Source organism: Oncorhynchus nerka, linkage group LG14, assembly GCF_034236695.1.
Source record: "Oncorhynchus nerka isolate Pitt River linkage group LG14, Oner_Uvic_2.0, whole genome shotgun sequence".
Lineage (NCBI taxonomy): Eukaryota > Metazoa > Chordata > Actinopteri > Salmoniformes > Salmonidae > Oncorhynchus > Oncorhynchus nerka.
The window spans coordinates 18,957,185-18,974,715 of record NC_088409.1 but is presented as its reverse complement, the minus strand read 5'-3'; the positions used below and the strand labels follow the sequence as shown (position 1 = coordinate 18,974,715).

The 17,531-nt window shown below is 43.8% G+C and overlaps 1 protein-coding gene across 3 annotated transcripts in view; it reads left to right on the top strand.

Moving 5' to 3' along the window:
* atp2c1 (ATPase secretory pathway Ca2+ transporting 1) overlaps positions 1-11,859 on the top strand; it is a 49,468-nt gene extending 37,609 nt beyond the window's left edge. For all 3 annotated transcript variants that reach the window (XM_065027675.1, XM_065027676.1, XM_065027673.1), the window contains exons 15-26: positions 3,905-4,009; positions 4,180-4,336; positions 4,451-4,621; positions 4,817-4,914; positions 6,074-6,124; positions 6,501-6,667; positions 6,807-6,875; positions 6,982-7,098; positions 7,576-7,723; positions 8,739-8,834; positions 8,958-9,099; positions 9,547-11,859. In XM_065027675.1, the coding sequence (XP_064883747.1) occupies positions 3,905-4,009; positions 4,180-4,336; positions 4,451-4,621; positions 4,817-4,914; positions 6,074-6,124; positions 6,501-6,667; positions 6,807-6,875; positions 6,982-7,098; positions 7,576-7,723; positions 8,739-8,834; positions 8,958-9,099; positions 9,547-9,680 (1,455 nt within the window). In that variant the 3' untranslated portion in view covers positions 9,681-11,859. The remainder of the gene's footprint in view (positions 1-3,904; positions 4,010-4,179; positions 4,337-4,450; positions 4,622-4,816; positions 4,915-6,073; positions 6,125-6,500; positions 6,668-6,806; positions 6,876-6,981; positions 7,099-7,575; positions 7,724-8,738; positions 8,835-8,957; positions 9,100-9,546) is intronic.
* The last annotated feature ends 5,672 nt before the right edge of the window (positions 11,860-17,531 follow it).

The window sequence follows — 17,531 nt, the reverse complement described above, 5'->3', positions numbered from 1 at the left end:
ATATGTGTCTGTGACCCCTTCAGATTATTAACACAGGGGGTATATGTGTGTCTGAGAGCTCTTCAGATTATTAACACACAGGGGTTATATGTGTGTCTGTGAGAGCCCTTCAGATTATTAACACACAGGGGGTATATGTGTGTCTGTGAGAGCCCTTCAGATTATTAACACAGGGGTTATATGTGTGTCTGTGACCCCTTCAGATTATTAACACACAGGGGTTATATGTGTGTCTGTGAGAGCCCTTCAGATTATTAACACAGGGGTTATATGTGTGTCTGTGACCCCTTCAGATTATTAACACGGGTTATATGTGTGTCTGTGACCCCTTCAGATTATTAACACAGGGGTTATATGTGTGTCTGTGAGAGCCCTTCAGATTATTAACACAGGGGTTATATGTGTGTCTGTGACCCCTTCAGATTATTAACACACAGGGGTTATATGTGTGTCTGTGAGAGCCCTTCAGATTATTAACACACAGGGGGTATATGTGTGTCTGTGACCCCTTCAGATTATTAACACACAGGGGTTATATGTGTGTCTGTGAGAGCCCTTCAGATTATTAACACACAGGGGGCATATGTGTGTCTGTGACCCCTTCAGATTATTAACACAGGGGGTATATGTGTGTCTGTGACCCCTTCAGATTATTAACACACAGGGTATATGTGTGTCTGTGAGAGCCCTTCAGATTATTAACACAGGGGGTATATGTGTGTCTGTGAGAGCCCTTCAGATTATTAACACACAGGGGTTATATGTGTGTCTGTGACCCCTTCAGATTATTAACACACAGGGGTTATATGTGTGTCTGTGAGAGCCCTTCAGATTATTAACACAGGGGGTATATGTGTGTCTGTGAGAGCCCTTCAGATGATTAACACACAGGGGTTATATGTGTGTCTGTGACCCCTTCAGATTATTAACACAGGGGTTATATGTGTGTCTGTGAGAGCCCTTCAGATTATTAACACACAGGGGGCATATGTGTGTCTGTGAGAGCCCTTCAGATTATTAACACACAGGGGGTATATGTGTGTCTGTGACCCCTTCAGATTATTAACACAGGGGTTATATGTGTGTCTGTGACCCCTTCAGATTATTAACACACAGGGGTTATATGTGTGTCTGTGAGAGCCCTTCGGATTATTAACACAGGGGGTATATGTGTGTCTGTGACCCCTTCAGATTATTAACACACAGGGGTTATATGTGTGTCTGTGAGAGCCCTTCAGATGATTAACACACAGGGGTTATATGTGTGTCTGTGACCCCTTCAGATTATTAACACACAGGGGTTATATGTGTGTCTGTGAGAGCCCTTCAGATGATTAACACACATGGGGTATATGTGTGTCTGTGACCCCTTCAGATTATTAACACACAGGGGGTATATGTGTGTCTGTGAGAGCCCTTCAGATTATTAACACACAGGGGTTATATGTGTGTCTGTGACCCCTTCAGATTATTAACACAGGGGTTATATGTGTGTCTGTGAGAGCCCTTCAGATTATTAACACAGGGGTTATATGTGTGTCTGTGACCCCTTCAGATTATTAACACACAGGGGTTATATGTGTGTCTGTGAGAGCCCTTCAGATTATTAACACACAGGGGGTATATGTGTGTCTGTGACCCCTTCAGATTATTAACACACAGGGGTTATATGTGTGTCTGTGAGAGCCCTTCAGATTATTAACACACGGGTTATATGTGTGTCTGTGACCCCTTCAGATTATTAACACAGGGGTTATATGTGTGTCTGTGAGAGCCCTTCAGATTATTAACACACAGGGGGCATATGTGTGTCTGTGACCCCTTCAGATTATTAACACAGGGGGTATATGTGTGTCTGTGACCCCTTCAGATTATTAACACACAGGGTATATGTGTGTCTGTGAGAGCCCTTCAGATTATTAACACAGGGGGTATATGTGTGTCTGTGAGAGCCCTTCAGATTATTAACACACAGGGGTTATATGTGTGTCTGTGACCCCTTCAGATTATTAACACACAGGGGTTATATGTGTGTCTGTGAGAGCCCTTCAGATTATTAACACAGGGGGTATATGTGTGTCTGTGAGAGCCCTTCAGATGATTAACACACAGGGGTTATATGTGTGTCTGTGACCCCTTCAGATTATTAACACAGGGGTTATATGTGTGTCTGTGAGAGCCCTTCAGATTATTAACACACAGGGGGCATATGTGTGTCTGTGAGAGCCCTTCAGATTATTAACACACAGGGGGTATATGTGTGTCTGTGACCCCTTCAGATTATTAACACAGGGGTTATATGTGTGTCTGTGACCCCTTCAGATTATTAACACACAGGGGTTATATGTGTGTCTGTGAGAGCCCTTCGGATTATTAACACAGGGGGTATATGTGTGTCTGTGACCCCTTCAGATTATTAACACACAGGGGTTATATGTGTGTCTGTGAGAGCCCTTCAGATGATTAACACACAGGGGTTATATGTGTGTCTGTGACCCCTTCAGATTATTAACACACAGGGGTTATATGTGTGTCTGTGAGAGCCCTTCAGATGATTAACACACATGGGGTATATGTGTGTCTGTGACCCTTCAGATTATTAACACACAGGGGGTATATGTGTGTCTGTGAGAGCCCTTCAGATTATTAACACACAGGGGTTATATGTGTGTCTGTGACCCCTTCAGATTATTAACACACAGGGGTTATATGTGTGTCTGTGAGAGCCCTTCAGATGATTAACACACAGGGGTTATATGTGTGTCTGTGAGAGCCCTTCAGATGATTAACACACAGGGGTTATATGTGTGTCTGTGAGAGCCCTTCAGATGATTAACACACAGGGGGTATATGTGTGTCTGTGACCCCTTCAGATTATTAACACAGGGGTTATATGTGTGTCTGTGAGAGCCCTTCAGATGATTAACACACAGGGGTTATATGTGTGTCTGTGAGAGCCCTTCAGATTATTAACACACAGGGGTTATATGTGTGTCTGTGAGAGCCCTTCAGATTATTAACACACAGGGGTTATATGTGTGTCTGTGAGAGCCCTTCAGATGATTAACACACAGGGGTTATATGTGTGTCTGTGAGAGCCCTTCAGATTATTAACACACAGGGGTTATATGTGTGTCTGTAACCCCTTCAGATTATTAACACACAGGGGTTATATGTGTGTCTGTAACCCCTTCAGATTATTAACACACAGGGGTTATATGTGTGTCTGTGAGAGCCCTTCAGATTATTAACACACAGGGGTTATATGTGTGTCTGTAACCCCTTCAGATTATTAACACACAGGGGTTATATGTGTGTCTGTAACCCCTTCAGATTATTAACACACAGGGGTTATATGCTGTGTTGTCTCTCTTGTCGTGATGTGTGTTTTGTCCTATATTTTTAATTTTTAATCCCAGTCCCCGTCCCCGTCCCCCGCAGGTGGCCTTTTGCCTTCTGGTAGGCTGTCATTGTAAAAAAATAATTTGTTCTTAACTGACTTGCCTAGTTAAATAAAGGTAAAATAAATATGTGTGTCTCTGAGACCCCTTCAGATTATTATTACAGTATCACAGACAAAAGCATTAGACTAGCAGGACCTAGTCAGGACCTCATGCCCTGTGGGAGCGACTGCCTTGGTAACAGTGTGGGACTTGACAACGCCGTCATAATTACAATTGGAGATGGAAACATGTATGTGGGTGAGACACTTCCAGACTCGGTTCGATGACTGTGTGTCACCAACGAGAATACACACTCCTACAGGTGTGACTAGAAAACTAACCAGTCCCCAGAGGGAGAAACTATCACATGCTCACTCTTTCTGGCACACACACACACACACACACACACACACACACACAAAGATGAACAGAAGCCGGTCACTAAAGTATGTTCCCTGCAGATGGGTCTAGAAGGGCAGCAGCAGGAGTATGTACGTCTGGAGGAAAACCCTTTCAGTTCAGAACAAAAGTGGATGGCCGTCCGCTGTGTCCACCGCACTCAGCAGGTCAGTCAGTCCAGAGCGCCAACACCCTTACTCCTTTCCACTTTCACGGTCTCTTCTACGTAACATGGACACAGCGAAGAGCCATTCTATCTGTAGTAGTGTTGTCCGACGCGGTTCAGTGTGATGAATGTGTCATGGTGTTTTCTGTCCTTGATGATGTGTTACCTCAGGACCAGCCAGGTGTGTATTACATGAAGGGGGCTTACGAGCAGGTCATCCGATTCTGTAGCTACTACCACAGCAAAGGTGCAACACTACCTCTCAACCACCAGCAGAGGGAGCTCTACCAGCAGCAGAAGAGTTACATGGGATCCTCAGGCCTCAGAGGTAAAGGGGGGTTGGTGTCATTGGCCCGATTCCAAGTAAAGCCCTACCTTTTTTTCTCCTTCGGGGTCGCTAAAGTAACAACAATGTAATCTTCTGTCTTGTTTTCCGGTGCAGTTCTGGCTTTTGCGTCGGGTTCGGAAATGGGCAACCTGTCGTTCCTGGGCCTGGTGGGCATCATCGATCCGCCCAGGTCAGGGGTCAAAGAGGCTGTGGGCACGCTCATCAGCTCAGGAGTGGCCATCAAGATGATCACTGGAGACTCCCAGGAGACCGCTGTGTCCATAGGTGAGGCACGCTTTTTTCCTCTCGATCTTCATCTCTCTGTCCCTCTTGTAATTTATAATCTCCCTTTAGTAATCTCTCTCTTGTAATTTGTAATCTCCCCCCACTTGTAACTTGTAATCTCCCTCTTGCAACCTCCGTATGATGAAATGGGGATGCAATATCTGACCCTGCGTGTGTGTCCTTGTGTGTCCTCAGCGGGCCGTCTGGGAATCTACACCAAGGGCTCCCAGTCTCTGTCTGGAGAGGAGGTGGACCAGATGGACCTCCAACAGCTGTCTCAGATGGTGCCCAGGGTAGGAACATATCAACACACGCAGGCTCTAATACACTGTGACTTTCTCCAACTCACAATCCTTATTCTTTAAATAGTACAGAGTGTACCGTCTTCACATAGTAATTGTCCTAAGTGGGCAAATTAAGTTGTTGGATTTGAATTGAATAGCTTCATCATTATGTTCGCATCAATGAACAGAGAAACCCACACGCTGCTCTTGCTGATATCACTTAGTTGTGTTAAAGCTTACATGTCGCCCTCTTGGCCTTCGTCAGAGCTTTTATTAAATGTGAACATCATCCTTATCAAGCTGTAAAACACTCAAACACAGGGCTGGGTGAACAGGGTGATGTCTAACAGGGCTGGGTGAACAGGGTGATGTCTAACAGGGCTGGGTGAACAGGGTGATGTCTAACAGGGCTGGGTGAACAGGGTGATGTAGAACAGGGCTGGGTGAACAGGGTGATGTAGAACAGGGCTGGGTGATGTCTAACAGGGCTGGGTGAACAGGGTGATGTAGAACAGGGCTGGGTGATGTCTAACAGGGCTGGGTGAACAGGGTGATGTAGAACAGGGCTGGGTGAACAGGGTGATGTAGAACAGGGCTGGGTGAACAGGGTGATGTCGAACAGGGCTGGGTGATGTCTAACAGGGCTGGGTGATGTAGAACAGGGCTGGGTGAACAGGGTGATGTCTAACAGGGCTGGGTGATGTCTAACAGGGCTGGGTGATGTCTAACAGGGCTGGGTGAACAGGGTGATGTCTAACAGGGCTGGGTGAACAGGGTGATGTAGAACAGGGCTGGGTGATGTAGAACAGGGCTGGGTGATGTAGAACAGGGCTGGGTGAACATGGTGATGTCTAACAAGGCTGGGTGAACAGGGTGATGTCTAACAGGGCTGGGTGATGTAGAACAGGGCTGGGTGATGTAGAACAGGGCTGGGTGAACAGGGTGATGTCGAACAGGGCTGGGTGAACAGGGTGGTGTCTAACAGGGCTGGGTGAACAGGGTGGTGTCTAACAGGGCTGGGTGAACAGGGTGGTGTCTAACAGGGCTGGGTGAACAGGGTGGTGTCTAACAGGGTGGTGTCTAACAGGACTGGGTGAACAGGGTGATGTCTAACAGGGTGGTGTCTAACAGGGCTGGGTTAACAGGGTGATGTCTCTGCCTCCTCCAGATCGTGGTGTTCTACCGGGCCAGCCCCAGACACAAGCTGAAGATAGTCAAGGTGAGAACCCAGCCAGCTGGCATGAGATGATGTGTGAATGCCCGTTCTGCGTAGGCAGGGCCTGGCAGCATGTGGCTCCAAAGCCCTGGGAAGTCTCTAGAAACTCTACGATATAAGTGTCTACGGTATACCTGGTGGTTTCCCAGTCGCTAGTGTTGCGAGTGCTAGTGAAGAAAATGAAAATCACACAATTATTAGAAAATACACTCCATCATTTCAGATCCCTTTAATCTAAAGGAATGAGTTCAACCAAGATCAGGGAACTCGATTCATTAACTAAAAACTGTTGTGTTCTTTCAGGAGTTTAATTCATGACTATAATGTGTATTTATTACAAGGGTTGACTGTTCTATCTGCTCGCTCCCTCTCATTCCAGTCTCTCCAGAACATTGGTGCTGTGGTGGCGATGACGGGTGATGGTGTGAATGATGCCGTAGCGCTGAAAGCAGCAGACATCGGCGTTGCCATGGGCCAGACTGGCACTGACGTTTGTAAAGAGGCAGCAGACATGATCCTAGTGGACGATGACTTCCAGACCATCTTGTGAGGAAACAGTTTGCAGTAACACTTTATACTGTTACCCTGTTTGCTAATTATTTTGGGCTTCAAAGCCATCATGATTTCTAGAAACGCGTCTTTAGCAAAAATGAGTTAATATTTCTGTCATTCTGTTTCGTCCTAGGTCTGCCATCGAGGAAGGGAAAGGCATTTACAACAACATTAGAAACTTTGTCCGCTTCCAGCTAAGCACGTGAGTGATGGAGAGCTACCTTTTTGATAAAGAGATTCCTTGAAACAATGCTATATGGGCCACTTTCTTGTAAATATTATTAAATTGGCATTATTGTGTTTCCTAGGAGCATTGCAGCGCTCACCCTCATCTCCCTGGCAACGCTGATGAACTTCCCCAACCCTCTGAACGCCATGCAGATCCTGTGGATCAACATCATCATGGACGGACCTCCCGCTCAGAGGTGAGACTACACAAAGCATTATGGGAACTGTATTCTTTTGTCATGAAAATCGTCTGCTCTCAGTTTCACAAGATTTTATATAATAATAATAATTTAAGAATTTGGTGGGTGATTTATATCTGTCCTGTTTCACACATGTACAAGTGTGTATTATACGCATTTGTGTGAAATGGAAATGTATTTTTTGCATATCCCAACCCTCGGAGAGTGGGGTCACGGCCAGGGTCAGCCATTTATCCACGGTAACCCTGGAGCAATTAGGGCACATCAACAGATTATTTTTTTTCACCTTGTCAGCTCGGGAACTCAAACTAGCGAGCTTTCGCTTACTGGCCCAAATCTCGAAACGCTAGGCTACGTGCTGCTTTCATATTTAAATCTACCAGATTTAAAGTCACAATTACTGATCCTTTGTGTAAAAATAGTTTGTGGTAATTACCGTAGATGGAAATCCATGTAATCCTCTGTCATCCTTAGTCTGGGAGTGGAGCCAGTGGATAAGGATGTCATACGGAAGCCTCCGAGGAATGTGCGGGACAGCATCCTCACACGCAGTCTGTTAGTCAAGGTGCTGGTGTCGGCACTCGTCATCGTATGTGGCACCCTGTTCGTCTTCTGGAGAGAGGCAAGTAGTTCTAATCATAGTAGTGTTCTTCATCGTTCAGGGAAATCAGTATTATGACTGGCCTGTTACAATCAGTAGTATTATGACTGGCCTGTTACAATCAGTAGTATTATGACTGGCCTGTTACAATCAGTAGTATTATGACTGGCCTGTTACAATCAGTAGTATTATGACTGGCCTGTTACAATCAGTAGTATTATGACTGGCCTGGCCTGTTACAATCAGTAGTATTATGACTGGCCTGTTACAATCAGTAGTATTATGACTGGCCTGTTACAATCAGTAGTATTATGACTGGCCTGTTACAATCAGTAGTATTATGACTGGCCTGTTACAATCAGTAGTATTATGACTGGCCTGTTACAATCAGTAGTATTATGACTGGCCTGTTACAATCAGTAGTATTATGACTGGCCTGTTACAATCAGTAGTATTATGACTGGCCTGTTACAATCAGTAGTATTATGACTGGCCTGTTACAATCAGTAGTATTATGACTGGCCTGTTACAATCAGTAGTATTATGACTGGCCTGTTACAATCAGTAGTATTATGACTGCTGTGTAATGTAATGACGCGGTCTGCTGTGTACTGTAATGACGCGGTCTGCTGTGTACTGTAATGACGCGGTCTGCTGTGTACTGTAATGACGCTGTGTACTGTAATGACGCGGTGTACTGTAATGACGCGGTCTGCTGTGTACTGTAATGTCGCGGTCTGCTGTGTACTGTAATGACGCTGTGTACTGTAATGACGCGGTCTGCTGTGTACTGTAATGACGCTGTGTACTGTAATGACGCTGTGTACTGTAATGACGCGGTCTGCTGTGTACTGTAATGTCGCGGTCTGCTGATTTACTTTTGATGTGGAACGTGTGTTTTCAGATTAATAAATGTGTGAACCCAAAAAATAAAACACACTGATCACATTTAATAGTGAATCGAAGCCAATCCCCACCTATTTCCTGTATCAGTTGACTTCTATTTCCATCAATGTGTTTGTTTCTCCGCTCTCAGCTGCAGGACAATCTGATCACTCCCAGAGACACCACCATGACCTTCACCTGTTTTGTGTTCTTCGACATGTTCAACGCCCTCAGCTCACGCTCACAGGTGGGTGCACTGCCGTGCCCTGTACAGGAGGAAGGATCTGAGAGATTAGTGGGCAGAAACATGTCACCTAGGATCTATTGTTGATTCATGATGACGGTCTCTGTTTCTCGATCTCTCTGTCAGACTCGTATGGTCCATGAGATGGGCCTGTGCAGTAACAAGATGTTCTGCTACGCGGTGCTGGGTTCCATCATGGGCCAGCTGGCGGTCATCTACTTCCCTCCACTGCAGAGTGTCTTCCAGACAGAAAGCCTCAGCATCTTTGGTAAGAAATACATGTTAGCCCACTGAGCTAAAGATTAAACCTAAGCTTTCAGGGCCTGTATTCATAAAGCATCTCAGAATAGGAGTTCTGGTCTAGGATCAGTTTAGCCTTTTTAGATCACAATCATTTCGAGGGTGCTTATATTTGTCCTGTTACACAAGAGTGTGAAATGGAAACCATTGTACAGCGCCCCTGGGAGAAAATTAGTTAAGTGCCTTGCTCAAGGGCACAGCGACATACTTTTCACGGTATTCAAACCAGCGACCTTTCGGTTACTGGCCCAACACTCTAACCTCGGCTTCCTGCCGCCGTAATGAATGGACGGGGGGGGGGGGGGCCTGATCCCTACATCAACTCTCCTGTTCTGAGATGGACCCTGGTCTGTTACTGATGGATGTGATGGTTTATATGTGCTATAGTAACAGTCCATCTCTTCTTCCCTTCCAGACCTGCTGTTCCTGGTGGGCCTCACGTCCTCTGTCTGCATGGTCTCTGAGGCCATAAAGTGGGTGGAGAGGTGGAGAGCGGTGAGGGAGAGGAGAACCACAGTGGCTGAAGAAGACTCCTTCCACGATGTATGACGCACATTGCGTTCTGTGTGACAGAGGGGAGGGGGCGGGGCTGGGTTGTTTGTGGGTGGGGGGTACATGTAGATGGGATGCAATGGTTATTTGGTCTGAACACAGGGACTGGAGAGAGAACTCAAACAGTCGCTGTCCCTCGCTGGTATTCACTGTTCAGTCATGGATTGGAAGTGGGCGAGGAGGATCTCAACCTTACAGTGCCCCCCTGCCCTCCACCTCTCCCCTGCGAGAAGCATTGGCGTGCTGCTTTCAGACTGTACCATCCTCCAGGAACTCAGGAGGGGATTTATTTATGAGACATTGTAACTGTTGTTCATGTGGCAACTATTCATGTCTATGGTGTCGTGATCTGAGAGGACAATGTTACTGCTCGTAGATCAACTACTCACGTCTAGGTTTTAAGACCAATTAAGGACAGCATAATTGTTTGTAGAGCAACTATTCATGTCTTGGGGTTCATGAACATAAATGGAATTTTGTAAGTGTTCTTATTCGTCATCACCTTGCTTCGAGTGCAGGTAGCTAACCATACCTTTGTAGAAGTCTAGAGATGTTACTTTCATGCATTCCAGCTTTTCATGCTAGTAGCAATCTTACCATCAACTTCGAACCAATTTAGGATTGATAATTGTGAGCATACTTTTTGTTTTGTTTTGGTATAGACTTTAGGAAGAGTTGACCACTAAACCGTGTTATTTTGGTGGATGAATATAATACATTTTCTTCAGAAGATAAGTTTGGTTTGGTTTTTCTCACATATTAGGGCTGATGGCCTTCATTTGGCGTTTCATTTCATTCCACTCCGGCTATCTATTTAGTTGCCCCTGGAGACATTCTGTGTGTTGGACCATCACTCAGCAGTTTATTTTCCTAGTGATCAAGCAGTACTATACAGTTAATTCTATCCCAGTCCCCACCCTCCCAGCCACGGTCTGCCTCCCCAAAATCTTTCACTTGCCCTGTATCAAACCTACATTATTTTTTCCATTTAGGGAATTAACTTTTTGCATTGAATGAAAGGCACAGAGGTATTTGGTCCAGTGCTGTCAAAAATGTTATTTTTCCTGTGTTTTATATGTATTTTCACACTATGAGGTTGGAATAGTACTGTGAAATGATGATAATGCCCTTTTCGTGTAAGAGCTGTTTGAAAAATGCCAGCCTGTTTTGGTGGAATGGAGTTTTGGCCTGCATGATGACATGCCAATAATAGCTGGTTTTCAGTTTTCCCCTCCCCACTCAGCCACTCCTAGACAGTCATAGCAACATTTTTGCTTGGGGAAATTCCTCTTGCTAAGAAGCTATTTTAGTTTGTTTTTGACTGCTTTTTGATTGAAGAAGGTCACTTTAAGGTACTTATTTGTTACCCAGAAATGATTTGATATTGAGATTAAAAAAACAGCCGCAATGGGCCTTTTAATATTCTGCCTCTATTTTACACACTGTAAATTAAGTGCAAATATTTATCTCCATGACAACCATTTACTGTACATGCACTGTTCATATACATTTTGCTTGTATCTTGGGTCAAAAGTGGCCATTTTAAGCACATTTTTCTCTTCATGCTCTTTCCAGAAGCATCCGAGGCCTTGATTTGGTACAGCTAGACATACCTGGGTTTTATTTCACAATGCAGAATCACTCAATTAACAAGCTTGTTTTGATAATCATTTACATTAAATATAATCGAATTCCCAGGTTTATTTTTAATTTTAATTTGACCTTTTATTTTACTAGGCAAGTCAGTTAAGAACAAATTCTTATTTTCAATGACGGCCTAAAGACAGGTTCAGTTGATAATGGGTTATTTGAGTCATACTCATTCCAGGTTTATTTATTTATGAACCAGGAGATGGAGTTGTTTCAGCATTTTTAGGCCTGGGAGCTAATTCATTGATGTTGCTTTCCAAATGAGTTTTTGTCTGTGCTATGGATGGCAACAGAAGTCCTCTACCTACCGCAGCACCTAGCGGGTACAGGCTAACATCGCCAGATCTTTCTATTAGACATGTTCTTTATTTTACAAGAGGTTATACTCTCTGCTTTGGTCCATTTAACAGGCCAAATCAGCTACAATTATTTTAATTTTTTATTTATGATTTGTTGTGTGTGTTGCACAGCTGAAGACAGTACTCTGTTGTGATGGTATGAGAATAAATCTGTACATTAATGAAAATGTGTGTGTCTGTGTATGTATGTATATATATTTGAAGTGTGTTTTAACTGGGTGGAGGGTTTGTGTCATGTTTTCAGTGTCACTGACACCGATTCTGATCATCTAATTTTTGCTCAGATTGAGCTAAAAATTACAATATCTGTTTGTTTATTTCAGTTTAAGATTTCAATATAAAATATACTGCCAAAGCAGAGAGAGGCTTTAGTGTGTATACCCAATAATTCTCAACAGCTGGTTTAAATGTTATTTTTCATTTAGATGATAAAATATTTCCAGTGCAGCTGTAATATAATAGTAACAATACATGGGATTTATAGATCTATTTTCATGGCCCAAATACACTACAGCAACAAGCAAAGAACTAAAAGCAAATTTAACAAAGTCAAACTTATCATGAGCATTTTATTTATAAACGTTTCTGTCTTTATCATTTTATAATCTACATCTATCTTTTATAAACTTGTTTTTAGCATTAACTATAAAATATGTCAATGACAGCCATAAAATGTACACAAATAAGAGGCAGGTCTGGTGGGGGATGGGCATGCCTCAACCAATGGCAATGTAGACTGACATAAGGTCTCCAAAAACACCTCAAGCTGCACTGACCTTGGAGCCTAAGGAACAGAGCAAGAGATTCAATTTGAGAATCAACAGCAGTATGTTTCAATACACTGTATACTATATCATACACATGTATACGTACCTGATGCAGAGTGTCTAACTGCTTCTGTTCTGCAGCACTGGGCAGGACGGCTTCAACCATGCAGCTGGTCAGGCTCTTGCCTTCCCTATAATACTCCTCCACGTCATCCACTGGGGGTCTCTGACTGCTGTGGTCTGCCCTCCTCCCACTCAGCAGCAGCCCGTAGAGTACCTGGCGTACTACACGGCAACAAAAACAAACACCTACCAATGTGATGGACCGTATGAAAATGAAAACAAATATGCCAGTAATGCTCAACTGGAGGAGTATCTGGCATGTGATCACTTATGACAGTTTCCTTTTGATCTTATTTAGTAAGGAAACTTCCAGCGATATAGATAAGCTTAGTAGACCAGATACAATGCTATTTTACAGTAAACAAATTGACAACAGACCTTCAGCACACTTATAAAGGAGAGTCAACAAGCACAGCACTTGACCCTAGCCCCACACAAATGACTGATGATTGTCTGAGAGAAATTGATGATTGTGGGGGCTGTTTTGTGCCGTGGTGGAGATCTTTGTGGGCTATGCTCGGCCTTGTCTCAGGATGGTAAGTTAGTGGTTGAAGATATCCCTCTAGTGGTGTGGGGGCTGTGCTTTGGCAAAGTGGGTGGGGTTATATCCTACCTGTTTGGCCCTGTCCGGGGGTAATGTCGGCCTGGGCCACAGTGTCTCCCGACCCCTCCTGTCTCAGCCTCCAATATTTATGCTGCAGTAGTTTATGTGTCGGGGGCTAGGGTCAGTCTGTTATATCTGGAGTATTTCTCCTGTCTTATCCGGTATCCTGTGTGAATTTAAGTATGCTCTCTCTAATTCTTTCTTTCTCTCTCTCGGAGGACCTGAGCCCTAGGACCATGCCTCAGGACTACCTGGCCTGATGACTCCTTGCTATCCCCAATCCACCTGGCCTGCTGCTGATCCAGTTTCAACTGTTCTGCCTGCGGCTATGGAACCCTGACCTGTTCACCGGACGTGCTACCTGTCCCAGACCTGCTGTTTTCAACTCTCTAGACATTAGGAGCGGTAGAGATACTCTGAATGATCGGCTACGAAAAGCCAACTGACATTTACTCCTGAGGTGCTGACCTGTTGCACCCTCGACAACCACTGTGATTGTTATTATTTGACCTTGCTGGTCATCTATGAACATTTGAACATCTTGGCCATGTTCTGTTATAATCTCCACCCGGCACAGCCAGAAGAGGACTGGCCACCCCTCATGGCCTGGTTCCTCTCTATGTTTCTTCCTAGGTTCTGGCCCTTCTAGGGAGTTTTTCCTAGCCACTGTGCTTCTACACCTGCATTGCTTGCTGTTTGGGGTTTTAGGCTGGATTTCTGTACAGCACTTTGTGACATCAGCTGATGTAAGAAGGGCTTTATGAATACATTTGATTGATTGACTTTAGTACGGCTTTTGAAATTATCGATCATAGTCTGGTGCTGGAAAAACGTATGTGTTATGGTTTTACACCCCCTCCTGGCTCAAAGTGGAGGAGAGATTGACTTCATCACTACTTGTATTTGTGAAAAGTATTGACATGTTGAGTGCACCGAGCTGTCTGTTTGAACTACTGGCACACAGCTCCAATACCCATCCATACCCCACAAGACATGCCACCATGTCTCTTCACAGTCCAGAATAGAGTTCAGAATAGACTACGGGAGGCGCACAATACTACATAGAGCCATGACTACATAGAACTCTAGTCCACATCAAGTAACTGATGCAAGCAGTACATTTTTTTTTTTTTTACCAGATAAAAATACATCTTATGAGCAGCGGGGACTGTGAAGCAACACAAACACAGGCTCATTCACAAAAACACATTTTGCTTACTGTATTTCTGCCTGGTTTGGTACACGAGACATACGTGGGTTATATTTCACAATGCAGAATCGATCAATTAACAAGCTTGTTTTGATAATCATTTGGATTAAATATAACTGAATTCCCAGGATTATAAAGACTGGTTCAGTTGATTATGGGTTATTTGAGTATTGAGTCATACCCATTCCAGGTTGACCTTTAGATATGAACCAGGAAAGGTAGCTAATTCATTGATGTTGCTTTGAGAAATTCGTTTTAATGGCTAAGGCAACAGAAGTCCTCTACATATAGTACAGTCGTGGCCAAAAGTTTTGAGAATGACACAAATATTAATTTTTACAAAGTCTGCTGATGGCAATTTGCATATACTCCAGAGTGTTCAGATGAATTGTAATTAATTGCAAAATCCCTCTTTGCCATGCAAATGAACTGAATCCCCCCAAAAACTTTCCACTGCATTTCAGCCCTGCCACAAAAGGACCAGCTGACATGTCAGTGATTATCTCGTTAACACAGGTGTGAGTCTTGAAGAGGACAAGGCTGATTGAGTTTGAATAACAAACTGGAAGCTTCAAAAGGAGGATGGTGCTTGGAATCATTGTTATATCCTTCCTGTTTGGCCCTGTCCGGGGGTGTCATCGGATGGGGCTACAGTGTCTCCTGACCCCTCCTGTCTCAGCCTCCAGTATTTATGCTGCAGTAGTTTATGTGTCGGGGGCTAGGGTCACTTTGTTATATCTGGAGTACTTCTCCTGTCCTATCCGGTGTCCTGTGTGAATTTAAGTATGCTCTCTCGAATTCTCTCTTTCTCTCTCTCTTTCTTTCTCTCTCTCGGAGGACATGAGCCCTAGGACCATGTCTCAGGACTACCTGACATGATGACTCCTTGCTGTCCCCAGTCCACCTGGCCGTGCTGCTGCTCCAGTTTCAACTGTTCTGTCTGTGATTATTATTATTTGACCATGCTGGTCATTTATGAACATTTGAACATCTTGGCCATGTTCTGTTATAATCTCCATCCGGCACAGCTAGAAGAGGACTGGCCACCCCACATAGCCTGGTTCCTCTCTAGGTTTCTTCCTAGGTTTTGGCCTTTCTAGGGAGTTTTTCCTAGCCACCGTGCTTCTACACCTGCATTGCTTGCTGTTTGGGGTTTTAGGCTGGGTTTCTGTACAGCACTTTGAGATATCAGCTGATGTACGAAGGGTTATATAAATAAATTTGATTTGATTTTGATTCTTCCTCTGTCAACCATGGTTACCTGCAAGGAAACACGTGCCGTCATCATTGCTTTGCACAAAAAGGGCTTCACAGGCAAGGATATTGCTGCCAGTAAGATTGCACCTAAATCAACCATTTATCGGATCATCAAGATCTTCAAGGAGAGCGGTTCAATTGTTGTGAAGAAGGCTTCAGGGCGCCCAAGAAAGTCCAGCAAGCGCCAGGACCGTCTCCTCAAGTTGATTCAGCTGCAGGATCAGGGCACCACCAGTACAAAGCTTGCTCAGGAATGGCAGCAGGCAGGTGTGAGTGCATCTGCACGCACAGTGAGGCGAATTTTGGAGGATGTCCTGGTGTCAAGAAGGGCAGCAAAGAAGCCACTTCTCTCCAAGAAAACATCAGGGACAGACTGATATTCTGCAAAAGGTACAGGGATTGGACTGCTGAGGACTGGGGTAAAGTCATTTTCTCTGATGAATCCACTTTCCGATTGTTTGGGGCATCCGGAAAAAAGCTTGGCCGGAGAATGAGTGTGTTAGTTGACTATGCAAACAATTTGGAATTTCCAAAACATGAATGTTTCTTATAAAAACATGAAGTGATGCAGGCAGTCTTTTCTCAAGAGTGTGCAGCTGTCTTCAAGGCAAAGGGTGGCTGCTTTGAGGAATCTAAAATATAAATTATATTTTGATTTGTTGTTAGGGAAGTGCTTCCCCTGTGGGAATCGAATTTGCGGAAATTTCAAGTGCACCACGCATAGTTTATGATAAAAATCAAAATTTCATAAAAATTGACATCCAATATACCAAATTAAAGCTACACTCGTTGTGAATCTATCCACCAAGTCAGATTTGTAAAATGCTTTTCGGGGAAAGCATGAGACGCTATTATCTGTACCATGCAGCCTCACATACCGCAACGTCACAAAACGACAGATTTTTCGTTAGCGCTCGCAAACGAAAAGGCTTAAATAAAATATAAAACATTCCTTACCTTTGACGAGCTTCATTCTTGGCACTCCTAGATGTCCCATAAACATCATTTAGGGTATTTTTTCGATTAAATCGGTCCATATATAGCCTAGATATCGAGCTAGGAATACCTTGGAATTAGAGGAAAAAATTAGCATTTCATAACGTAACGTCATTTTTTAAAATGCCAAAAGTCGACGATAAACTTTCACAAAACACTTCGAAATACTTTTGTAATGCAACTTTAGGTATTAGTACACGTTAATAAGCGATAAAATACCTCAGGAGGCGGTGTGAAATCGTTAGCTTGTCCGTGGAGAAAAAGATGTTTGGAAATGGTCGTCCCAAAATCTGGGCGGTGCCAGTAGGAAAGTAGTTCCCTTGTTTGGGTTAGACCAAGAATCAATTGCGAAACTAATGACGTAACTCTAGACAGCATGGGGAAGCTGTAGCCAATGAGAACTCGGCTCTATTTAATTCCATTCGCTGTTAACAATTGTCTGTAGTCGCGGAAGGATATATGTTTCCATTTTCAGCGAACAGAATTTCATGCACTTTTCGATGGAACGCTAGTTCTGTAAATGCCACAGGCGTGATTTAAACAGTTTTGGAAAGGTCTGAGTGTTTTCTATCCATACACACTAATCACATGCATATGCTATATTCCTGGCATGAATAGCAGGGCGCTGAAATGTTGCGCGATTTTTACAAAAAAGCTGCGAAAAGTAGCGACTTCCTTAACACTTTTTTTGGTTACTACATGATTCCATATGTGCTATTTTATAGTTTTGATGTCTTCACTATTCTACAATGTAGAAAATGTAAAAACAAAAATGTTAAAAAACATTGCATGAGTAGGTGTGTCCAAACTTTTGACTGGTACTGTATAATTAGTTTAGGTGGCATACGTTTTCAGCGTCACTGAAGTAACACATTTTTTTCT